The sequence below is a fragment of the Labrus mixtus genome, chromosome 18 (assembly GCF_963584025.1).
Source record: "Labrus mixtus chromosome 18, fLabMix1.1, whole genome shotgun sequence".
NCBI classification, from domain to species: domain Eukaryota; kingdom Metazoa; phylum Chordata; class Actinopteri; order Labriformes; family Labridae; genus Labrus; species Labrus mixtus.
In genome coordinates this window covers 12,645,457-12,668,599 of record NC_083629.1, presented here as the reverse complement: position 1 = coordinate 12,668,599, position 23,143 = coordinate 12,645,457, and the positions used below count along the sequence as shown (strand labels likewise).

The window sequence follows — 23,143 nt, the reverse complement described above, 5'->3', positions numbered from 1 at the left end:
TCGTCATTATTACTCCAATACGACAGCCCTTAGGAAGTTGTCTCAAACTTTCTCTGAAGCACATTGACACAGACTTGTCCAAGAGTTAGTAACCTGACTTGAATTTTCTTTGATGTATGAGAGGTGGGCTTTGTGCTTTAAATATCCCTGATCTCACACAGCTTTCCTGTCCTCTTGGGAAAATTAATAAATCATTTTAGATTTAACCGAAGTCACAAAAGGAAGTGCTTCAGTTAATATGAGTGCTCATATAAAAACATGTGTAAGAGTGTGTTCTTCTATGAGAGAGAGAAAGAGACAGGGGGCTGTTCAGCCCTGCAGTCCACTCCACGCTCAGTTACTGGGTGCAGACTCCCCGGCTCCTCTACAGGCTTGGCCCTAGGCCACCTGGCATCCAAAGAAAGGTGCCCTTCCTGGCCCCGCTCAAACTGAATTGCGGCCATAGGCCTTGCAACCTGGAAACTCAACTTCTCATTTGTCAACACACAAATTACATCAGATATTCTCTGTCACAATGCCGGCCCTTTGAACAGCAGCATTGTGAAGCTGGAAAACCGTTAGCTTGTTAGATAGCCGTATAAAGCTGCAGAGAAAATAGCATAGGCTTGAGATGTGGAAAGAATTTATAAAAAGCATTCCCCAGCGCTGAGAGGAGAGAGTGAAATGTGGCTCTTAAATATTATGTCAGAAAGAAAACGGCATTTTCAACCTTCCCAAGCCTTTGAAGAGATCTTGTAAAAACAAATAAATAATCTGAAGAATTTCCTCCTCAGTGCAGCCAACTGCAAGAAAAAAATGTTGAGCTTGTTTTGATACTGGTTGGCATTTCATTTATATCTGCTTTAATTCATGTCAAGCACTTTGGTATTTCACCTTAATGGCCAGAGGCTACATATTTTCCACATGACAAACCCATTGCAAAAGTGATTGCACTTCCTTATTCTGCTTTTGGAATTGTGTTTTTTATTTTGTCCTAAATAGTAGAGCTTTGTTAAATACTTCAGAAATACACTCATTAGACAAGGACAAACATTTTTTTACATCACCTTTATAAAGCTCTTGGGAGATTACCATAGGGTAAGTTATATAAACTTGATTGCCTGATTGATACATAGATGCACAAAAGCTTTTCTTCCATCTTACATAGATTTTTAAGAAAGTTGGATTGTCAGGTATTCAGTTACAGCATTTTTCGTCCAAGAATGTATATGCAAATAATAAACGGTCCTGGGATTGATCCTTGTGGAACGCCAAAAGCTAGAGCTCCTACTTCTATAACTTATATACTTATAGGACATGTTTGACATCATCATATCAAAAAGATTTAAATGTACCGGTAATAATAGTTGGTGATACGCTAGGGACTTTGCAGTTAAGATGCAGAGAGCAATGCTGCCTTCAAAATGTCTGTCCAACGGATTTTCACACGTTTCTTGGTATCACTTCAGTAATCTGTGCTTTCTCACCACTAGTGGTCCTAAGTAGTATTTTGGCTCTAACTCTTCAAGTAGCAACACTTTTTTTGCTTAGTTGAGATGAGTTTAAGAAATTCACACCAGTCAGTTGCAGGTGGTTACTTTCACTTCCATGTTGAGTCCATAACAGAACAGAAAGTTCTAAAAATTGAGAAGTTAGCTTAACCTAAATAATCCCCTTTAGAAGCCCTTCTGAAGTATGTTGTATTGTTGATTGGCAATGAGTATTAAAAAAATCAGCTTGTATAAACATGTTCTTGGATCAAAAATGTGTGATGCAAATGTGTGTTTACTAATGATCAATGAGAGAGTAGTTGTTGTAGGTAGCTGCTTTTGTTGAACTAATTAGTTATCATTGTAAATTAACTTAGGTAAAGTGTCTTAAGTCGTTTGATTTTCTCAATAACATTGAACTTTATTAACAGCTGTTCTTTTTTTTAGGCTCCATTTCCAGACCAGACTCCACACTCCCAGGCTCCCCCAAACTCATCCAGCCAGTCACAGTCATGGTCACAGCCATATCCAAACCTGTGGAAGTCCTGTTCACACCCCAAAGCCACCCAGCAGTGCCAGAGAGGGACCCACCAGGAAAACAGCAACAAAGCGCCTCATCAAGTAAGACTAACCCTTAAAACTGAGTGGATTTACTTCTCATTTGTATCTTTCTGGCTTTGGATGCATCCTATTATAATTATAGCTGAGAGTTTAACAAAGTTGCCATTTAATTTGAGGAACATTTACATTTCAGGGGGATTGCATTGTTTAGCTTATGCTTGTAGATCAAGGACAAAAGTGCATGGGTTTGGGGAGTTCAAGCTGACACAGCCAAAGCCAATGAGATCTTGAGTATGAGTGTAGTGAAGTGCTCACAGTCTTTTAGCCTTGGGGTGTATCTGCCTGTTCGGTAAACAACCTCATCACAGGCCTGATTTCTGCCTGAACCATAAACAAAAAATTGGTTCAGTGAAAGGGCCCCGGCTCCAAGCGTCGTTTAGATCCTGTTTGGTTTGGAGATAAGCTGAGGAGCACAGAGAAGAAAATAAAATGAAAGGAATGAAACAGTGCTAAACTGCTAGCTATTTTCCTCAATTACTTTATGCGCTTTGTTACTCCAGCATCTGGCAATATTACACAATAACAGTAAAGCTTTGTGACTAGAGCTGGTTGTTTTTTTAAGCACACAGTTGCAGTTGTGAAAGACTCTTTGAAATACTCTAATGCATTAAAGGAAGGGCACAACTGGACATTTTTTTACATCATTAATTTCTTTCTCTTATTAATTCTTGCAACTTTGCAGTCCTTCTATAACTCAACTGACGTGTTCAATGCTTTCATCACACTCGACCGGACAAACTATACCTGGCAAAAAACAGTTTAGAGTGCAGGAGGGGCAGCTCAGGGGTTGTTGAATAGGTTAGGGCAGCCGGGAAGGTGCTGTGTTTGCTCCTGTGTGTGTGTCTTCCTGGCAGAGGCTGTGTTTACCCTCTGCATGTGGAATTCCAGAGCCCCCTCACACTCTCCTATGTCCTGCATTTTTGTGGTCGACCAGTGTGACAGGGGAGAGTGTGGGAAAAACGGAAGCTTCAGGACCAAAAATGCACCGATGGAAACAATGAAAAGAAAGAATAAAGAGAAGGGAAAAGAAAAAAAATACAAAATAATTGAAAAGTCAAGTCTGTCCAGGAGAGGAAAAAAAAGATGATTGTTTGCAGAGAATGGTGGGATAATAAGTTGCTTCCCTTTATTTCCAGTACTCTTTTCAGGGGCAACTCAATACCTCAGTTATTTAAATCACATCTGAAATACATCTCAGTATCAGCCTGAGCTTTTCCAGCTTTGAATAGAATCACTGAGATGGGTGAACTTAAACTGTTTAAGGTTATCTAGTCCTCCAAACGTCTTCCTCTAGCCAGCTGTTTGACTATATAACTGTTGTTTGATACAAACTAGCACTGGCTTTTCCTCATAGTAAAACACTACTGATGATCACCGACAGCATTTTATCTTAATGACATGCGGTTTTATCGGCCCTGTTTAGCAGAGGAAATGGCGTGAGGATTTCTGTTGATTCAGGCAAATGATTTCCTCTCTTTGCAGTCCTGAAAACTCCTGGAAGAGTGCTATACAGGCAACGTTTTCCTTAAACTGCTGACTTGTGTCCATTTATTGGACTGAGTTTGCTCCACTTTTAACTGAAGATTAAAGATGTACCTCACTTTGGACTATACAAGGTTACAATCCAGTGGACACACTTGCAGGATTTCTGATAAACAGTGCCTTTTATTCATTCATTTATTTATTGTTTTTAGCATGGTGGCTAGATTTTCTTGATTTTTATCCCTCATGTTAGGAATGATCTAAGAATATTTTATTGTTTTAACCTTGCTCAAGAATTTTAAACCGTTATTTTAAGCTTTTATATGCTTTTATGGACTTAAGTCTTTTTTACTATTGGTCTTACTCGTCCCCTCTACTTCTCTGGACTACCTCGGCTCCTGCTAGCCTAACAGTGTTGTTTTTAAGCCGTGTGGTAGGCTTGCAGGTTAGCTACTGGACTTAAACCAGGTTGTAACCCAGTGGCTAAATACATGGTCTTATCAACCAGTATGGCTGTGTGAGTGTAGTGCCATCCTACCTTTGCCCACTTGAAGGCAGATGTTACCAATCTGCAGAGTGAACTTAAGGAGAGTTGATCATGGAACTTTGCTCTGTTGCCTCAGTGCAGTCAAAACAACTCTCCCTCCTGGATGAACAAGGTAGACTTTCCTGACCTGGCCTGGTCAATTCTGGAAAATAGTCAAATCTACTTCCAAGAAAACCAGCATTACGCTAACTACCCATGTTGGAAATGGTCAACGTTAGATAGCTGATATTAATGAAAACTGCACTGCTTTTAACAATATGTTTGCCTCATCTGATCATCTATTTGAAAGCCTTGGTGATAATACTAAACATGTTTTGAAAAAACAAAGGCCATCTTTCCCTGTGTCAATTACTGGATTAAACCAGTCCTTTAGACTGACTCCAATATCCATATATCCATATGTATAGTTATGTGACTGAAATGCTAAATTGATGTACAAGAAACTACTTGTGATGATAAACCTGAGCCATTCACTGTTAAACTCTCATTACTCCCTACAGTTTTTCTTCCTCTTCAAAAGATAGTTGTAATTCTGTTCTTGTTAACTATCATCCCATTTCAAAACGATCTTGTCCTTGAGACCCTTGTCCATATTTAATCCATTACAGTTGTGGTCCAGGCCTAAGCACAGAACTATTTCCACTTCCCTAGTTATTAATGATATTGTCTCATTATTATCAAGGAGGGCAGTTTTCCCCTCTGTTTTGGATTCTGGTGATGGTTACTGTAGTTGCGGCCAGTATTACTCTAAAACCTTTAGATGCACTCTATCCCTCTGCCCTCAGATTCATTACCGGAGATAACTATGAGACTCATCATTGTCTTGTGTACCAAAAATTAGCCTTCCTGCTCTAGCAATAATAAGAGATTGCATTTTTTAAACTGACCACATTCATAACATTGAGACTATTCAAAGTTTTAATTTCTGACTAATTTACTTTTATTGTTTTTGCTTTCAACAATTTTTGACCTTGTTGCTACCCCTAGCCGTCTCTGATGATTGCATTTGTATCCACTTGATTGTATTTGTATTTTTTTTTGTTGTTGTCTGTGCCTTGCCATAATTGTAAATTAGGGTTCTGCTCCTCAATGGGGTTTTTCCGAGGATCTGAGTAAATAAATGATGACATGATTTTTAACTTCATCTTGCATTCAAAACACTACATTTGGACAAAATGTTCTTTTCATTGGTATCTAGTCAGCAGGGCAGGGCTCTCTGGTCAATCACCACACCACAGCTTCCAACTGGAGGGGCTGCAACATCTCAAGTGGTATGACTTCAATGAAGGCTTTGAAAGGACCAATTTGTAACACAAATAAATGAGCCTGTTTGGTATTTTGTTTGCAAGGTTTGGCTAGACATAGCTGTAACTACGGAAACGCGGGCTGTCGTGTGGCATTACTAATAGGGTGACAATTACAGCAGCACCATTAATGTCAGGCCCGCCACTGCTTTCGCTCACTATTAATCAGCCACAACAGTAGTTATTTTCACAGGATACTGTATATACTCAGAAGTTGCCAGAAGTGTGTTTATGGTTAAACTTAGACCCCTTTGGCAAGTCTGAATAACATTAGGACTTATTAGCTACCTTGAAAGCACACAAAAAAAAAACATGCACATCAGCTATGTTTACATAAGGATTTCAACTCTCTTTGAGAAGTGTGACATTTCCTTAACTTTAGGCTTAAATATCATTCTGAGGTAGTACAAGTACATATTTAGTTTTCAGCTGCAGTGCTGTCTGCCTCTTGAAATGACAGAGTGAGAAACTGTTGACAAAGACAGTGATGTGAAGAACCCAGAGGTCAAGTGTTTAGGTTTTTTTTTTTTTCACTTTCAATACGAAAGGGGTCACTTCCTGTCGAGGTATGCCACGCTTAAAGTGGGCCAGTTCTATTTGTGGTTGTGCAATGCTATGAAAGAACAACTGTGCAGCCCCTTACAAGGAGGCAGTGTGTACCCTCATTACCTTGTTAATGCTCCTTTGGCAAGCTGCTGTTATGAGGCGAGAGGTTAATGCCAGCTAAGCTTTATTTATTGTTCCCCCTAAAAAATGCTTAACAGATTTAATGTATAAAGTTACAGACGTGTCCGTGCGTGTGCTGTACGCCTCAGTAGCTCTAATAATGGTTTACTCTGTGAAAACACTGTATTCGCTGTGTGATTATGTGAAAAGGGCTGTGTAATTCCTTGACTATGAGCTCAAGACTTCTGTTGAAACCCTGTGGGCTAAAACATACAAGGTATATACCACTGTACTGAGTATGTTTATGTTTTTTCTGTTTCTCTCTGTAGTGATTGCCCACAGGTCCAAATAGTCAATAATCACCAGAGTAATCTTTCGTTTGAGAAAATCGCATCACCCAGGACAAGGAGCAAGAATTTGCCCCCTGCTTGTCACAATAGCTCATGAGAGGCACTCAGTAAACACTTAACCCCCACTAGACTCCGCTGACTAGAGGCTATTTGAAATTGACTCCACTTTTCTCCTGTCAGAAGATGACTCATCAGACACCATGCTCCAAAAATCAACTGAAAACAATCCCAAGCTATCAAAGCAGTCGTCCTTACATGATTGTTTAAATATTCAGCTTGAAATAGAACAATTTGGACACACTTGGATAAATCCACAGTGTTGCTTTTCAGGTACAATTGGTCACCGTATCAGCCCTTTTGGAAATGTTTTATTTTGCTGTTAATCGACACTTTACCCATTTTTGATTTACAGGCAGACGTCGGCAGAGAGTTCAGCGAGTGGAAGTGTGTCCAGCTGCCAGCATACAGCATACGATGCCATCTGTGGTAAAACAGGTGGGTATGCTGCAGTTCTCACCACACTTTGTACCGCACTGTAACTTGGCCTGATTGATGCTCAAAGGAAGGGGGAGAGATTAATGCCCGCTGTATGCTGGTGTCAGTGATTACAGCCGGGCATCGTGGACATTCCCCATGGACGACTGATAAACACCACTAGATATTTTTAGCCTGCTCATGATGCTCGGCGGTGTGTGTAAATATATTTGCACACAATTGACTTAAATGCATGGTCATGATAATGACAGAGTACAGCTTTTAATCACAACATCTTTAGAAGAGCGCAAGTGAAGTTTAATTGGTTATAATAAAGCATTTAGTTGTGTCATGACCCTCGTTATTATTTATGGCAAGTTGTGTTGAAGCAGTCGGATTTAAATAGACATAAACAAGCTGTCAAGTGCAGTTAGTGCTCCACAATCATATCGGATGTACTTGTCCAAGAATGAAGGTCAGGTTACAGCTGCAGGACAGAGAGTCATTGCATTATGACAGTTTTAGTGATGTTTCGTTTGTAAGAAGATCAGGTGATGGAAAACATTTCAGGGGATTTCCATGTATAGGTCAATCCTATGCGGTCCTAATCCCTGAGAAGTGCTGGCAAGTTGCAACCAAAAAAAAAAAAAATCACAGTAAGGGAACTCTAATGTAACTCTCTCTGTGCTAGGTTTATTATGGGTTATGCTCTGCAGTTGTGAGTACATGTGCTCACGTGCACCCTGTCATCCTGCCCTATTTCCACAACTGTTTCCATTCTGAGCAAAGTGTTGAGCTTATTGCAGTAACAGTGATATTAAGCAGTTTGATGCACACATCTGTTTGTCTGATCAAGGGGCCTTTTTTCCATGGGCCGACCATACATTAGCATTAGCAGATCATACCATTCATCAAATCACATGAGTGTCACAGAGATCAGCTTGTCGGAAAAACACGGTAGCTGGGCAACACCCAGTCCACCCCCCAAATCCCCCCCCCCCCCCCCCCCAAAAAAAAAAAAAAAAAAATTGGTGGGAAGAATGAAGAGAAATGTTCTGGCCACAGACACACACACTCAAACTCGGCAAGGCTGGCTTAGGTTAACAAACATCTTATAAACTCATCAATTACTGTAACTAGATCTGTTGGGAGAAGCTTCTGAATTTCATGAATGCATTTTTTCCAAACGTTCAGGGCGCAAAGGGTGGGGGGGGGGGGGGGGAAGAGATGTATCACTCTTGACTGTCTGAAGCAAAGAAGAAAAAAAATCCCAGTACCAACACCAGTAAGTAAGGCAGGTTAAGCCATGAAAAGGACTGGGAGTTGAACAGAGACTCAGTGTGGCGTTTTGCAGGAGGGAGGAGGGTGTTATTAGAAGGGGCACAGCCTTTGTGGAGCTTAGGAGTGCGTCAGGTCTTTCTGCCTGCCCAGTGTACCTTTTGTAGCGAGATGACTGAGCTCGCCTGATCGACTGTGACAGGGAGATAGAGCGGGTCCAAATGGAGAGCATTCTCTATGATCAGCTGTCAACCATCATTAATCACGCTCTCCCTTTATCTCTCTCTCTCTTAATCTCTTCCTCTCTTTGCGCACACAACTCCCCCTTTATCCTCTGAAAACTTTTTTTTTTTACTGCTCTCTCACCCCTTTCTCCCCCTCTTTTCCTTCCCCACTTCTTCTCTTGAACTCAGTTTTTTTTAAACAAGACGAGGGCGAGTGCTATGATGCGAGGCCGATCAAAGCTTACAAACCCAGATTATATCAGCCACATGTGTTTTACAATGCTTCCCTTGATGCGTTCTCCTAGTTCTAAGGGCGACTGTGATGAGATTTATTACCTTCTTTTCATTTTTTTTTTGCATTTATTGCACTTGCGCCCTTTTATAATGGGAGTCTGATTATGTCGGGATGGATAGCTTAGGCCCCGCTAGCTGTCAAACCAAGCCTGTGGTGCCTTTTTGGGAAAGAAAGATAGTTATTGGCTGTCATCCCCTTTTGAGGTGTGTTATGTAAGTTATTGGACGTTTGATTCAAAGCAGGTACATGTTTTCTTGGAGAATCATTTTCTTTGAACAATATATTACAGTTAAATCTTTTAGACCTTTTGGGGTTAAATGTCCAGTGAACAGGCTGCTGACATCATTTCCTCTATGGTAGTGTCATTTGGAGTGTGATATGTTAGGGAGAATATTGCCCCTTATCTTTCTTCGAGAGGAAGCTGCTTCCAGCGGTCTTGTCATCAGATTGGAAGTCAGCGCGGTGTTTTCGTTCTCCTGCTCGGTCAGGCCCCATGGTGTAAAAGAGCACCAAAATAAACAGAGTGTGCGTAGGGGGGAATGAAAGGGAATACTGTTCGAGAGCACAAACACGGCAGCTCTAACTGTACGTGGAATGCCTTTTTCTACTGGATGCTTGGCCTTGATCAGGGAGGAGGGGACGGATGGACAAAAGCACTGAGCACTGCTTGTAACTACTTTGACTATGAATAATTAAAAGATCAACAAAAACATTAACCTGGAGGATTTAGGTTCACTTTTTGATGTGAAACTCTTTCATGTTGGCCTTCAACATTTCTTTGTGGGTGTTGTGGGAGAAACCTTCTCAATCAAATGTACTTGTTTCACTTCCATCTGTTGCTTCCCAGGTCTTTCTGTGTACCAAAAGCTGTTCCAGAGTCAGGAGCCCGCTCACAGATGACAAGAAGGCAACCAGAGGCGCGTCCTGCCCCTCTGCTGGCCTGACAGGTGTCTCTGCATGTAACCACATCCCCACAGAGATGTATTCTGGGAAAGGACAACAGACGCAGATGAAAGCATGCCAGACATCGAACAGGGCTCTATGAACTTCGCTGCGATACAGCTACAGACATGCGAGAGGAGAGGCTGCGACGCCAGGAATGCCAAGCTTTGACGCAGGTTGGGATTTTGTTCCCGCAGCTCAACATCAGTTGGCCTTTTCAGCTCCCTGCCCCACTCCCCTCCACTCCTTCCCCCCTTGATTACACACAGCCTATATACCAACAGTTGTCTGCCCTCATTCTCTCAGTGCTACTGATGCCACAGAGAGATTTCACTGACAGATGCCCTTCAGCAGATGGTTCTTTAAGTCCCACAGACCATTTTAACTACAGGATTCAACATTTTATTCTTTGCTCATGTGTGCGCATGTGCACAGTCGATTCAGTTTGATTTTTGTCTTTAAAAAAGTTGCTAACACAGGAAAAATGTGGGTTTTGATAAGTATTGCAGAAGTTGCTTGAGCAGCTTCTCATTCTGCTTCCATCGATGGTAAGAAGGCTTCTTTCATGTGTGGCTTCTGGCATTAAACACTCCAACTCTTGGTCCTTGTTGGAGGCCAAAATGCTGCCAAATCAGATTCTATAAACATCGCCGAATGATGTGTTAAAGTGCAGCATCCTTTCCCTATAGGCTTAGAATGTTTGGGATTGTTAGAGCTTGATTTGTTGCAGCCTTGTTACCTCATCAGAAGGACAATGTAGCACTGGTGTCTGGCCCTTTATATCATAGTTGTGGTTATTTACTGTTGAGATGCTAATGTGGATTTTTAGTGGATGGACCAAATTTATTACTAATTTTAGGTAAATAATTGTTATTATATGAGTATTTATTTACTGTGAATTGTCCAACAGACGTCAGTTTTAGCAGTTTCTGTAGCTGAAAGCATAACATGAAGAAGAGTCATGGTTATGCACAGCCTTCTCCTATGATGAGGGTTAAAGCTGCACCAGCAGACCAGTGTTCTTGTGGATTACCTGTTGCTTGGGACCTTATAGTGATTCACTCAGGGTGTGTTAATTATCTTGGATGTTTATAAAAAAAAAAAATCTGTAAATGTTTATGATGACTTTGTCAGAAATACTTGAATTTTATGCATGTCTTTGTCATAGCAACTGATGATGATCATCAGAGGGATTTTGCACAGACTAGTTTTCAATGCAGTACAACAGAACTGGTTTTAATACACTTGTATGTTGTTTTTTTTCTGTGACTGTGATCTTGCAGTCATGTGGATTTCTACTGTTAAAGCCAGTGCATGCTGTCTAACAAGAATACAACAGTACAATCCAAATCCATGTGATGTTCTCCTGTGGTGATACAAAGTTGTTTACAGCCTTGTCCTTTGTTCTGCTTTGTTGCCAATTGTTTGCAACACATGCATGGAAATGTAATATTTTTGGTATAATCTTGGCAGTCTGTTGAAAAAAAAAAAAAACCCACTGACATTTATACCTAGAAACCATGAAGCATACATATCATATCAGTAAATGTGACAACTTCCAGTGTACAGCATGTGCAGTGAACACTCACTGGACCTTGGTTTAAATGTTTATCCCCTCCAGTTGGTTTTAATGTATTACCCTTTCAAGTAAATAAAGTGTTAAAAAATACTTAATACAAAAAGATCAAAAACAAGAAAGTAGAGCAATTCCATCCAACTGTCCATTTTTTTAATTAAAAAAAAGGTGTTTCCAAGAGTAATAAGAAAAAACATTTACAGTTCGTGATCTAGTTAAGTGTTCACTTAGTGACATACAAAGTCTCATACAACAGAAAGGCTTCACTTTACAAAAAAAAAAAAAAAAACAATCCCTGGAATCACTTTCCTGTTGTATTACAGAGGTAAACAAAACCATGGAAATACTACTTTGAAATAAACGTTGGTTTCCAGCATGTATTCTTTTTTTTTTTTTTTTCCTAAAGTCATTTTAATTCAACAGCATTCAATCGTAAGCAAACAGTGTCAGGAGCCATGGTGTGCACATTCAGGTCAGGTGAGAAACAAGGACGTTTTCTTTCACCCTCTCTGACATATTCCTATCATGCTGAGTTCAGTCTGCATTCTTTCTCTTGTTCTCTTTTTAGCTTCAATATTAGATGTCTTTAAGAATGCAGTGGTCATTGCAGGATTGCTGCTCTTTTCCTCTTTTAGTGACAACATGCCTTGAATGCCAACATTGAGGTACGTGCTGTTCTTAATGCTGGAAAATGACAACACGAGAAAAAGCGACTGCGATGAGGTCTGATGGATTTGAGGGCACTGTTAGTGAAGTGGTGTTTGATGAGTCTTCTTGGCAAACGCTGCCATAATTATGTAGCTGAGCGGTGGTCTGCATCTTTGTTTTTGTTTTTTTGCAAGTTTTTGTTTTTTTAATCATGAGAGCTCAGGTGGAGGTTGAAGCAGGGGTTTTGGAGAATGAACTGGAACAACCCCTCGTACCCACTCCTGAGTAGTGCCGGTAGAAGTCACATCCCATATCTCTCGTCAGGCCCTGAAAGCCCTGAAGTCTAGCTGCACTTGCAGGACTTTACAACCATGTTGGAGAGCTGCTCGACTTTTGGGGAGCGTCCCACGTAGTAGAGGATGGTGAGGGGCTCCAAGTCCTGAGGTACACAGCAGGGTGAGGCGGATGCTTCGGGGTTCAAGGTGTTGTAGAGACTCAGCAGCTATGGATAAAGACAAAAATGAAGATAATAAGGAACCCAACTTCCTTCAGAGATTCATGACTTGTCCAACTGACTGTATATAATTATGGACAACAAATCTCCACCTTCTTCCACGTATAGAAGTGAAGCCAAAATACCCCCCACGATGGATGCTAACATATTGAGCTAGTGACTTCATTTGGAGCCAGAGTGATGCTGTAGACTCTGCCATGATTTTCACATCCCACCCCTTTTGCTAATCAAAACACAAATTTAACTTTTGGCAAACACCCATGTTTTTATTCTTTGGATGTGTGTACCCTTAAGCTTGTCTAATTTGACCCATGAACCATATGTAAACATGGAGGAGGCGGAGCTTATATATACTGCAGCCAGTCAGGAGGTGGAGCTCCAAATGTTTGGCCTCTATCTTATTTCATGTCATCCATCTTTTTTATAAAGTTTATGACATGTTTCATCACATGTTTTAGTGCTTCGTCTCACCGAGCTGTGTGTGGTGTCAGCGCTGCGGAGGTAAGGACAAGGACCGGAGCAGAAGTTAGCGTAGTACCCTTCAGGCTGATGGATCCACCTCCAGCCCAAATCCTGCCGGAAGTTAATATATAGTGGTCTCACACAGCAGTTCTCCTCGTAATTGCTGAAAACAAGAGAAGACAGAAAGGATTACACACTCCATTCCACACATAACAGAATATTTGAAGTGTTGTATACATTTTCCTCCCCACGGCCGGAGATGAGAGACACGTTTAGAAATTCCACTCTTAGGTGTGCCCTTGTTTTCCCTCTTGGAGTCCGCCCAGGTGTCTTTGGTGCTGCCTGTCAGGCTGACAGAGGGAATCCAGGCTGAGGAGACGCCATGTAAGAGGAGGTAGGGTTTGCTCGCATCAGGACGGATCCTGACATGTATCAGCTAATACAGCTGTCATGCTCTTCAAAGCAATTAACAACTTTGTTCTATGCCCATGTACTACTCTTCGATGTCATCTATTTGAGATGTGACAGCTGATATTTCCATTTCATGTTACCTCAGCTGTTATGCTATTATAACAACATACTCCCCTGCCTGTGAGACAGTAAAAACAGCCACTTTTAACTGGCTATACTTTTACCGGCCAAATACTGTAGGTGCATCTAGCCAAACTATTTTGTAAAGGAAATCAACAAAAAGCATTAGATATAGTGTATTAAGGAACTGTGTCTTACTTGAAGCAGTAATTGGTGTCAAGTGCCCTCTTGCGCCTGCGGGAGGAAGACTGGGCATCTAGCCTGTGGGGTGGGAGCATCATGAGGATAAGGTGGGGGTACAGCTGCTCCTTTTGTTTCTTCACACGGCTTACATCGTCATAGTCAGCTTCCATACCTGCAGGAGCAAGTCAGTTTAGTCTGGTGGATACAAAGAAAAACTGCACAAAGACTTGTCGGGAGCTGAGAGGACATCCATGCTTCAGTAGTTCACTTCAGAGGCTTCGACTGTCAATTTTACAGTAATATCCAGGCAGAACTTTCCTCATATCACTTTTCATCCCTTCAATACAGGTCCCTAACTTCCTTCTTCCCCCCCCCCTTAACCTACGTCTGCTCATCCAATCTGCCCCTGATAGTTAAAGCAGTGGATATCTCAGGAGAGATGCTGCTGGTGGATGTGTACGCCTCTCTTTAATTCGAGGCCAAGTGTCTGAGCGCCGTGGCAGCACATTCCTTGTGGCCAAGCCAGTCAAGAGTGTTCCCAGGGCCGAGGGCCCCAGTGCTAAGTGAGATACCAGATCAATTGTATTCCCATGCTCTGTGTCTTGCTCTTCCTCTTAGAAAGGAAACCCATTATCTTACCAAAAAGACCGCAATACGGTTTTGCTGCCGCAGGAACATGAAGATGAAAAGAAACTTTTTTTTTTTCAAGACTATACTTAAAATAAGGAGAGTATTCCAAGTGCTATTGTGTAATAGATATATACAAGCAACCATTGCATAAGAACATACCCTCCACAGTGACTTAACTTGGCAGTAAAAACAATAAAACAAAAAACTTGTTGAGCCTTTCTCCAGTGAAAGAAAGACAAATCTAGAAAACAAACTATTACAATATACTTAAAAGGTAAACAAATCACCTGCCAAGTACTGTACACCAATCAACACATGGTATAAAAAGCTTTCACAGAAAACTAGTGATAAAAAAACCACTGCAGATGAAAAAACAAGAAATGTTTTAAACATTTGAGACAATCACTATAAGCCTAAACGGGAACCCAAAACAAATTCCTTGTCTAACAGCTATACTTACTCCTTAGACCCACTAATGCAAATCATCCTAAAACGAGCGCTGCCTCAACACCGCTAATCAGAATAAACCACATTTTTCAACAAACATGAGATGCCTATCTGGAACATTAGACAAATGACACAAAGGTAAATGTTATCTGTGAATACAAACTGGTGGAGTGTATTTTAACTATGAGAGATCAAAAGCAGAGAGGGATCCAAAACAAATGCAGACTTCATGACCACAATCTGGCCACAGAGACTAGACGATAAGAGGCTAAGGTACTCAGGCGGGCAGCCCGGGTTCGACTCCAACCTGTGGATCCTTTGCCATATGTCATTCCCTGATTACCGACTCCACTCGACATCCACTTTCCTGTCTCTGATAAAGGCATAAAAAGCCCAAAAAGAAATCAGAATTTTTGGTTTCGGAGGAATTGCCAGTAAGAGCACTCACTAAATATCACGGCAAAAAAATCTCAAGCCACCTCTTCAAAAGTAGCGGTTGGAATCGCAGGGTAACTCGCGAAAAGATGCAATACAATACATGGTCCACGATAATGATCATTTTGAGATGTCGCGAATCTGAGAATATTGATATTTTGCAAGACTATCATAATGATGCATCACAATATCCAAATAACTGAAGAATTTACAAACAAATGCCCCTGAAAAGGAACATCTTTGGCCATTTAACTTATTTTCATGATGCCCTTATTTATGTCATTATCAACAGCAGGAGTTAAAGGTAGTGACATTATGAGTGGAATTGGTTGGAAATCCTCATAGGGCTGAAGGCCGAGCACTGGCCATTTAAACACATTCATGAAACCAAGCAAATGTGTATATAGTATGTATATTGTAGCAGAAAGTCAGGCTAATAACAAGCAAACAACAATTCTTGCTGATACAATTCCTATCATTCTTTATTTCTTTCACATCACAGGTATAAATTGCAGTCTTACCTCTGAACTTGACTTCAAGAACCTCATTGGCGTTCTCGATGATGTCACCATTAGGCCTAAAGGTGTGGCAGGGACAGTGCACGCTGATCTCCAGCCCGAGATTGGTCTCTGAGGGAGGAATCAGGAGCAGAGGGATGTGAGCGGCGGACATTTCCCCCCTGAGGCCATTATTCTTCATTTCAAAGCAGCCGTTACCCTTTAAACGGTATGTAAAAAGGATATGTAATAAGGTGTGATATGAGGAAACTTTGAGGTCTCGCACTCACGTCTGTACATCAGCCACTCCCTAACTGTCTCTGTCACATCAAAGGAGACCCACTCAGGAGTTCCCTTGGTCAGAACGTTCTTCCCCCCAATATAGCGCTGTTTGGCTTTGGGGTCGTCTTTCTGGAGGATCTGCAAGGAAAAGATGAAAATGTGACCCAGCTGCAAAAACTCTTTCTTTTAAACACACACACACACACACACACACACACACACACACACACACACACACACACACACACACACACATACACACGTGCAGAACCAGAGCTGTCTGTCTGAGCCAGACTCTCCAGTATGCCTTGGGCCAAATGTCTACTCCTCATGGAAAAAGTGACTCCCTGTGTTGATATCCCCATTTTGCAAGTTAATGCCTGTGTGCTACCCTCCTGCCAATAAGAACCTGGATGTCCTTCACGTCAGCAGTTCAAACTTTGTCTTTACCCCGGCTCCTAGATAAAAACCTGAAAAATGTCCAAGTTGTAGGTATCTTCACAGGCATTTATGTCCCAACTGGATCAACGGGTCGAGGCCCCAAATACGTGAAACTCAAAAACATTCCTACAATCCTATCTCCATCAGGACCTCCCTGAACAAAGGTGTTTATCAGTAGTTAGAAATGTGTGTGTTTGGATGGTTGGTATGAGCACTTAGCCCCATAGCAGTGCTATGGATAACCAAGTTCCTGAACATTGTCAGGATCTAATCTGGCTTCCTGTGGGAATGAGGGGCCAGTGGACCGCCAGCGCCAGCCCTCTGCCAATCAGCTCCAGCCTGAAAAGTGTGGGGGCGAGCAAGTGAGCGGCTCCATTTACTCCCCCCAGTGGGTGACCCTGCCTCTATCTCCTCCTAGACCCCTGGAAACAATCTGAGAGGGCCTTGACAGTCTGTATTCAGCGCTGGCCAGAGCCTTGCCTTGGTGAGGGGGTATGTAGTCCGGAGACGCTTGTCTCCCTGGCAGGAAATGTTGGAACCTGATCATTACTCCTAGTCTCTCACGGGAGATTAACAAGGAAACCAAAGGGGGAGAAAATCTGTTCATGCCATCCCACACACATTCAGACATCTAACAGATCCTTTCTTTAACACACCTCACAAACAAATGATCATAAACACACAAATGCAGATCCATAAACCGCCTGTCGAAAGTATAACACTTGACTTAATCTAACAAGGATGGACAACTGCTTTGAGATTGACAGCTTCGAAAGGAGAAACTGCCCAATGGTAATCTCGGCTTTCTTGAAGTAGGCTGTGCAAGCTCTTAAACTCATCCTAATGGAATCCATTTGACTGTATGCACATGGAATAATGATCAGTGCACGAGAAAGAGGAGAGAGAGGGAGTTGGACATTCTAATATAAATGTTTTCATCCCTCTCGCTGACCTACACAGGCCTTCGGAGAGAAACAGGGGACATTACCCCCCTGCGGTCGGCAACGGTCAGTTCACACACCTGGTAGAGCTCAATCCTCTGCTCGTTTTTCTTGGCGCTGGAATTGGGGATCCTCAGGGCTCTAAACTCGGCTCGGAACAAGTTTGTGGAGTTCTTCTCCATGGTCGAGACGTTGAAGCGGAATACCTTGGAGGTGATACCCTTAGGGCAGTAGGGGAGGTCATCTGCAGGTAAAGAGGAAATGATGTGATTAAATAGCTTATACTGGAACTCTAATTGTCTGTAAGAATTCCTTTATATGTAATCCATCTGTTAGCTCATTGTGTGTATTTCTACTGACATCCTTACAGAGGTGGACATGCTTACCCTCTTGTTATTGATTATTTTTTTTATGAGGATTCCCTTTTTCACCTTTAGCTAGTGTACAGATAAAAGACTTTTACTCTTTCTAACTTTTTCTAGTTCTTTCCAGAGGGACATGGGCCATTAGTGTGAGCCATCTGCTTGTGCTTTGTGCGGTCCAAGTTAGCAACAATTGAAGTCATGAAATGAAAACCAAATGTCCCATGTGGTGGTGGAACAGGCTGCGGTGGGACAGCAGCGCTCCCCCTCTTCCTCCCCTCCACCTCGTGAGCCCAACAGGTGCTCAGAGGACTCGGACAGCAGCCAAGTATTCCCTTGAACCATGAGGAGCATGTGGGCTCATGTGCTGGAGCAGAACAATACCTGAGAAACCACTGAGGAGGGGGACACTATTAATGCAAGGGCATGCTTTTACAAGAGGTAACTGTATACATGGTGTGTGTGTGTGTGTGTGTGTGTGTGTGTGTGTGTGTGTGTGTGTGTGTGTGTGTGTGTGGTTGTGTGGTTGTGACCTTTAGTATCAGCTTAATAAATGGTCACATTGTGATGCTATCTGAAAAGCTTCCTGTCCCCTCTCTTTTATACCATAATACAATTGTACAGTTTATTAATTTAACCGGCCAAGCACATGCAGTGCCGAGCAAAACAAGCACATAGCACATTTTTTATGGGCCAAGTGGAAACAGTCATTTACAGCCAAGCCATGGCTAATTTATCACCACAAACTTGAGCTTTATTAGCAAGTCTGAGATTTGCTGGTGGCTGAAAGGGGCACTGCACTCTAGTTGATTTGCACCCTGAGTTGTTTTGACAAAAGTGGAAACTCAGAAGCTCTGTTGTTTCCGTGTCACGCAAAAGGAACTCATACATCTCTAAGTATCTGTACTTCATTTGACCCTTAATCCCGTTCAAGTCATCCAAGTCATTATCTGATATTTCCATAAAGTTCTTCTTTCAACTTTCCCTATTTATAGGTGACCTTTGCCTCATTCATCCCCTGCCAGATATCTGTCCAGTGTTTCCACATCCATAATCTATAAGGACAAAATATCAGCAGCTCTCTCTCCTCCCCTCACTCACTGCTTCATCTCAAGCTTCCCCCTTTACCTCCCCCACGGAAGGTGGAAAGCCCCACTACGAGAGGAGATTTGAAATTCTAATCAAGTCTTTCGTTTCCATTTTGGATGACCTCATTTTTTCCCATTGCACTGGTTTTAGGTGGATTTCACATTATGGCTTATTTTTGCCAAAGGTCTGAAGGGTAATTTGTTCCAAGTTGGTTAGTGGGGGGGATTGCTCGCACAATTAAAAAGACATGCATTTAGATGACGGCTCTTTAAGTGGATGCTGACATATGTTTTATTAGTATACTTTCCAAACAAGCAGATATACTGTAAATGTTGATAACCTTCTCTGATTATTACTTTTAAAGGTAAAATCACTTTGAATGTGAGTTTTTAGTGTAAAATAGAAGCCACATTTAATTTAGTAATATTTAAGCATTATGTGAATAAACATCATTAATCCACAGTTATGACTACTGATCTAGTTAATTACACTATTCTGAGATTGGATGCTGAACAGAGAATTGTGTTTTATTGTAGGAAAATCTAATTAACATGACCGCAAAACTGTATTTTTAGTCACATATAAAATCCTGGATAATTAAATGACTTCAATGTAATCTCGTTCTCATGTTAACCCTTACAAGCTTTGAATCTAGATGAGCTTAGAATAAGGGATTCAGAGATAAAGTTGTACAACAAATTCCAGTGACAGGTGTTCGACTTCCCATTAAGTGCCTAACCAAGACGCTATCAACCACAACTTCAAAAATAGGTTCACCCTCCTGTGTCTGGGATCCTCTCCTCTCATGACACAGAAACTCCCTGAAAAAAAAAATTCCCAGGAATCACCTCCTTTTGCCCTCTTGCCCTGGGGATTGTCTGTGATGTCAGTCTCTCCAGAGCTTTGTTGAGGTAAACACAGGAAATAGGTAGCATAAGGCAGCAGGTGCAGGCCAGCTGCAGAGAAGTCTAGCTCTCATGGAAGACAGCGGAAAACTCTTAGAAAATGTTATTTGATTGTCCTATTATTTAGTTAAAAAAGTATCTTGCATCATGCTTCTATTTAGTTTCATAATACAGATTCCAGATGCAGCTTTTGTAAGAGAAGAGAGTCTGATTTCTCTTTGTTTTAGGCAAGACATTGACCGTAGCAGGTCACTGAAGTAGATGAGATAATGGGATACAGCTCTGTTCTGAAGAAAAACACTTTTTCCTACTTGATTGAGGATGAGGAAGCAAGAAATGGTCAAGGCGTGGGAGTTGTGTGTGTGTGTGTGTGTGTGTGTGTGTGTGTGTGTGTGTGTGGGGGGGGGGGGGGGGGGGGGGGGGGGGGGGGCTGTTTCTTTGAGAGGCAAGAGACCTCTGTCTCTGTCTCTGTTTTTTCAGATGACATCATCTTTCTACTCTCAAATAGATCAGATACCCCGCTGTCCTCAGCACTAGTTTTTACTGACCCAACACTGAGTCAAAGATTGGCTTGAAATCTTGCCTCAGTGTGCAGTGCATCATCGTTCTAAATTAAGCATCAGCAGGTCCTCAAAATGTTATTGTGCCAAAGGTCATCACTTAGTTCAATTATGCAATTATACCATTTCTTTTACAGCATTTGATTTATGATGACCCATAAAGGGAGATCTATTGCTCCCCAGTCTCTGTAATGCTTAGTCCAATCAAAAATGGCTAATTCTTTGATTTGTATTCGTACAAAGTGTCTGAGAAAAGTAGTCTGGAGCAAGTGGAAAGAAACGTTTCTGTTTAACTGTTCAACTCAGCATGAAAAAAGCCAAACTTGACAATATTCCCAAACACTCCCACCTTCCAAAAACTGTGAATGTAAAACTCATTATGTCCAGCAGGAATGAAAATGAACTACCCTGCAAAATTATGGAGGTGACAGACATGTACATACTGCAACATGGCCTGCGCTCTTTAAAATTACATAATGGAAGGGCTGAGAAAAGTGCAAATAAATGTATGTTGGAAGCTGTGGTTAATTTGGTGAATACCCTCCTTGGGTAAGCTATTTGGTGCATAAAGTGTAGCCAATAGTAAGGTAGGGGTAATATCTTGTTTTATCACCAACAGTATACTGTACAATGGGATGCCGGCCTAATGTGTCCTGGGCACATGGCCATCACTGATCCCCCTCCTTAGACCTCTGTTTGTTTTGGGAGCTCTGACTACCTCTGACCAGTGGATAAACCCCCAAGTTGTGTATTTTTGAATGTCGGAAGCACTTTGTAGGACCCGTGAAATGGATTTGATTCAGAGCTGATGCAGGAAACGGCAGAAGCTCTGCTTTATGTCACAGTGCAGCATAAAACACCTGTTGATTTAAAAAATGGTAACACCACCACCATCTTCTTTGACCTTGAATGGGAAGGAATCCAACTCTTCCACTTAGAAAGGGACTTTCCCTGGAGCATCTGCTGCTAGTCAGCTTCTGTTTCTGATTTCTGGAACAATTAATGGACCATAGTTTATACAGGAAATACGAATATGGATGAACAAGGGCATTGGATCATAACACTCGTGCTACTCGAGCAAAAGAGGGGGAAATAAAAGTGAGAGAGATTCTCATGGATGAAAAATATTGGGTAACTCACGGCCAGAAAATGGAAATGAGGTATTGCATTTGGCAATAAATACTAGACTTAACTGCCTGAGAATTTTCCCCGCTTAGGAATGTGTCAGACTTAGGCTGGAGTTCCCATGGCTTTGGTGTGAGGTATGTATGAGGAATGGGGCTCATTCCAATTAGACTGTTTACTTTGCCCTGTCCATTGCGCGTGGCTAACGGGAGCGTCTGTGCGTAAACAGTGATTTACTTTAATCTAGAATAAGTAAGGCTTGTAGGCGGGGTGAAAAAAGACATGGATTTAAAACGATGCACTTACTGTTTTCCGGCGTCCCAGTGATCATGTTGAACTTGTAAATCTCTTTGGCATAGTATTCAGTCTCCGTGTTATCCTGTCCACAACTCTGATGCCTGTTCCTCCCCAGTTCCTCAATTAGCTCCTTGGTGCTGTTATAAAGGGCCAGAACCTGAAACGGCACTTGACTCGGACCTGTTGTCTGGGGCGGACTAGTCAGCCGCAGTTTACTGAGTATTTGTCCCCGGACCGCCTCTACTCTCTTTTTCTTGATGTGGTCGATGTCCACAGTGGTGCAAGTGGACAGCGACAGAGTCATTGTGACACAATTTAGAAGGAGGACAAACAGAAGTACTTTGCCCAGATTCATATTTCACTCTCCGTTCACCTACAACCCAGGCTTGTCAAGTAAAAGAAGAATACAACAAAAAAAACTAAACTCCCGATCTAAGTAGAATCCCTTTTTCTCTTTTCATTCAGGTAGTGAGTGAGTTCTGTTCCTTGAGGATTCCCATTTTCTCAAGTGCTATGTCATCTTTGAAAAATGCGCATTTGCAAGAGAGCAAATCCGTGCCATTTTTGTAAAATCTTTTCAACTCTTCATTAAAACTCTTTCTTCTACTCTTCATTCCCCTTGTCTCATGCACGCTTCTCCTCTTGCCTTCCCGAGTTTACAGGACATCGATGTCTGCACCGCGGATTACTTTATCCATTGCACTGGGCTGTTTCCATCCACTTGCGCGTGTGGAGTCAGTGCGCCTCTCGGCAAGCTTCCTGCAGTCCAGCCTCAAAGACACTCACCGCCTTCTACTCTCAGTTGAACTTTATAGCCACTAGCTGTGACGTTTATATGAGGGAGGGGCAGCAATTCAGAGGCTCAATTCTGACTGTGAGAGCGGTCCTACTCTCAAATGCATTTATCAAGACTTCGACTTTTTTTTTGTCACACTTCAGAAAACGTGCTTAATGTTTGGTTATTTGTGATAGGGCAAGACGAGAGTGCTTCACAAATTAAGAAAGCACTCAGACTGATTTGTTAAATAAACATTGTTGTTTTCTTTCTTTTTAGAGGAGATACTACAAGTTTGTTGTTTTTGTTTGTGTTTTTGTGCACGAACACAATCAAGCAAATCGTTATGCTGAGTGTGCAAAAAGTGTAATCATTTAAGGACCATGACAGACTGGAAATGGTCATACGTTTTTTTGTAAGACAAAAAAATCAACAGTATGAAGACAATATTGACCAAATCCAAGACAAAATCTTGGAGGAAAATCAAATGCAAATGGAAGGCCAAAGTTAACAAAGGAGTTCCTGAAGGTGCACTGGGAGCCCAGTCAGCTGCTGTGGTCCCCTAGCGGATGCTACCGTTCACTTTCTCCTCATATCATAAATACGTGCAGCAGCGACATCTAGTGGGCATCGTGGAAAACGTCAGGTCACATTTTCCTTCCCATTCCTTTCTTGCCCTGCTGCAGCTGTCTGTGCATAGTGACAGTGGTAGGCCAGTGCAGCAGATGAGATAATGTGAGGGGCCCTTTAGTTGATTAAGGATGAGGGAGTTGTGGGAAAGATGCTGTTTG

The 23,143-nt window shown here is 41.9% G+C and overlaps 2 protein-coding genes across 2 annotated transcripts in view; one reads left to right on the top strand and one right to left on the bottom strand.

Moving 5' to 3' along the window:
• Positions 1–11,623, top strand: part of ttll5 (tubulin tyrosine ligase-like family, member 5) — a 46,603-nt gene extending 34,980 nt beyond the window's left edge. The window contains 4 exon segments of the mRNA XM_061062470.1: positions 1,917–1,951; positions 1,953–2,090; positions 6,852–6,934; positions 9,558–11,623. Of these exon segments, the coding sequence (XP_060918453.1) occupies positions 1,917–1,951; positions 1,953–2,090; positions 6,852–6,934; positions 9,558–9,610 (309 nt within the window). The 3' untranslated portion in view covers positions 9,611–11,623.
• Positions 11,624–11,804: 181 nt separating this feature from the next.
• tgfb3 (transforming growth factor, beta 3) lies at positions 11,805–22,368 on the bottom strand. The gene is made up of 7 exons (XM_061062471.1): positions 21,587–22,368; positions 17,320–17,483; positions 15,866–15,995; positions 15,600–15,707; positions 13,582–13,738; positions 12,862–13,015; positions 11,805–12,378 (listed from the first exon to the last, which is right to left on the bottom strand). The coding sequence occupies exons 1-7, from the start codon at positions 21,930–21,932 to the stop codon at positions 12,220–12,222; spliced, it is 1,218 nt and encodes a 405-aa protein (XP_060918454.1). The 5' UTR covers positions 21,933–22,368; the 3' UTR covers positions 11,805–12,219.
• Positions 22,369–23,143: the final 775 nt, after the last annotated feature.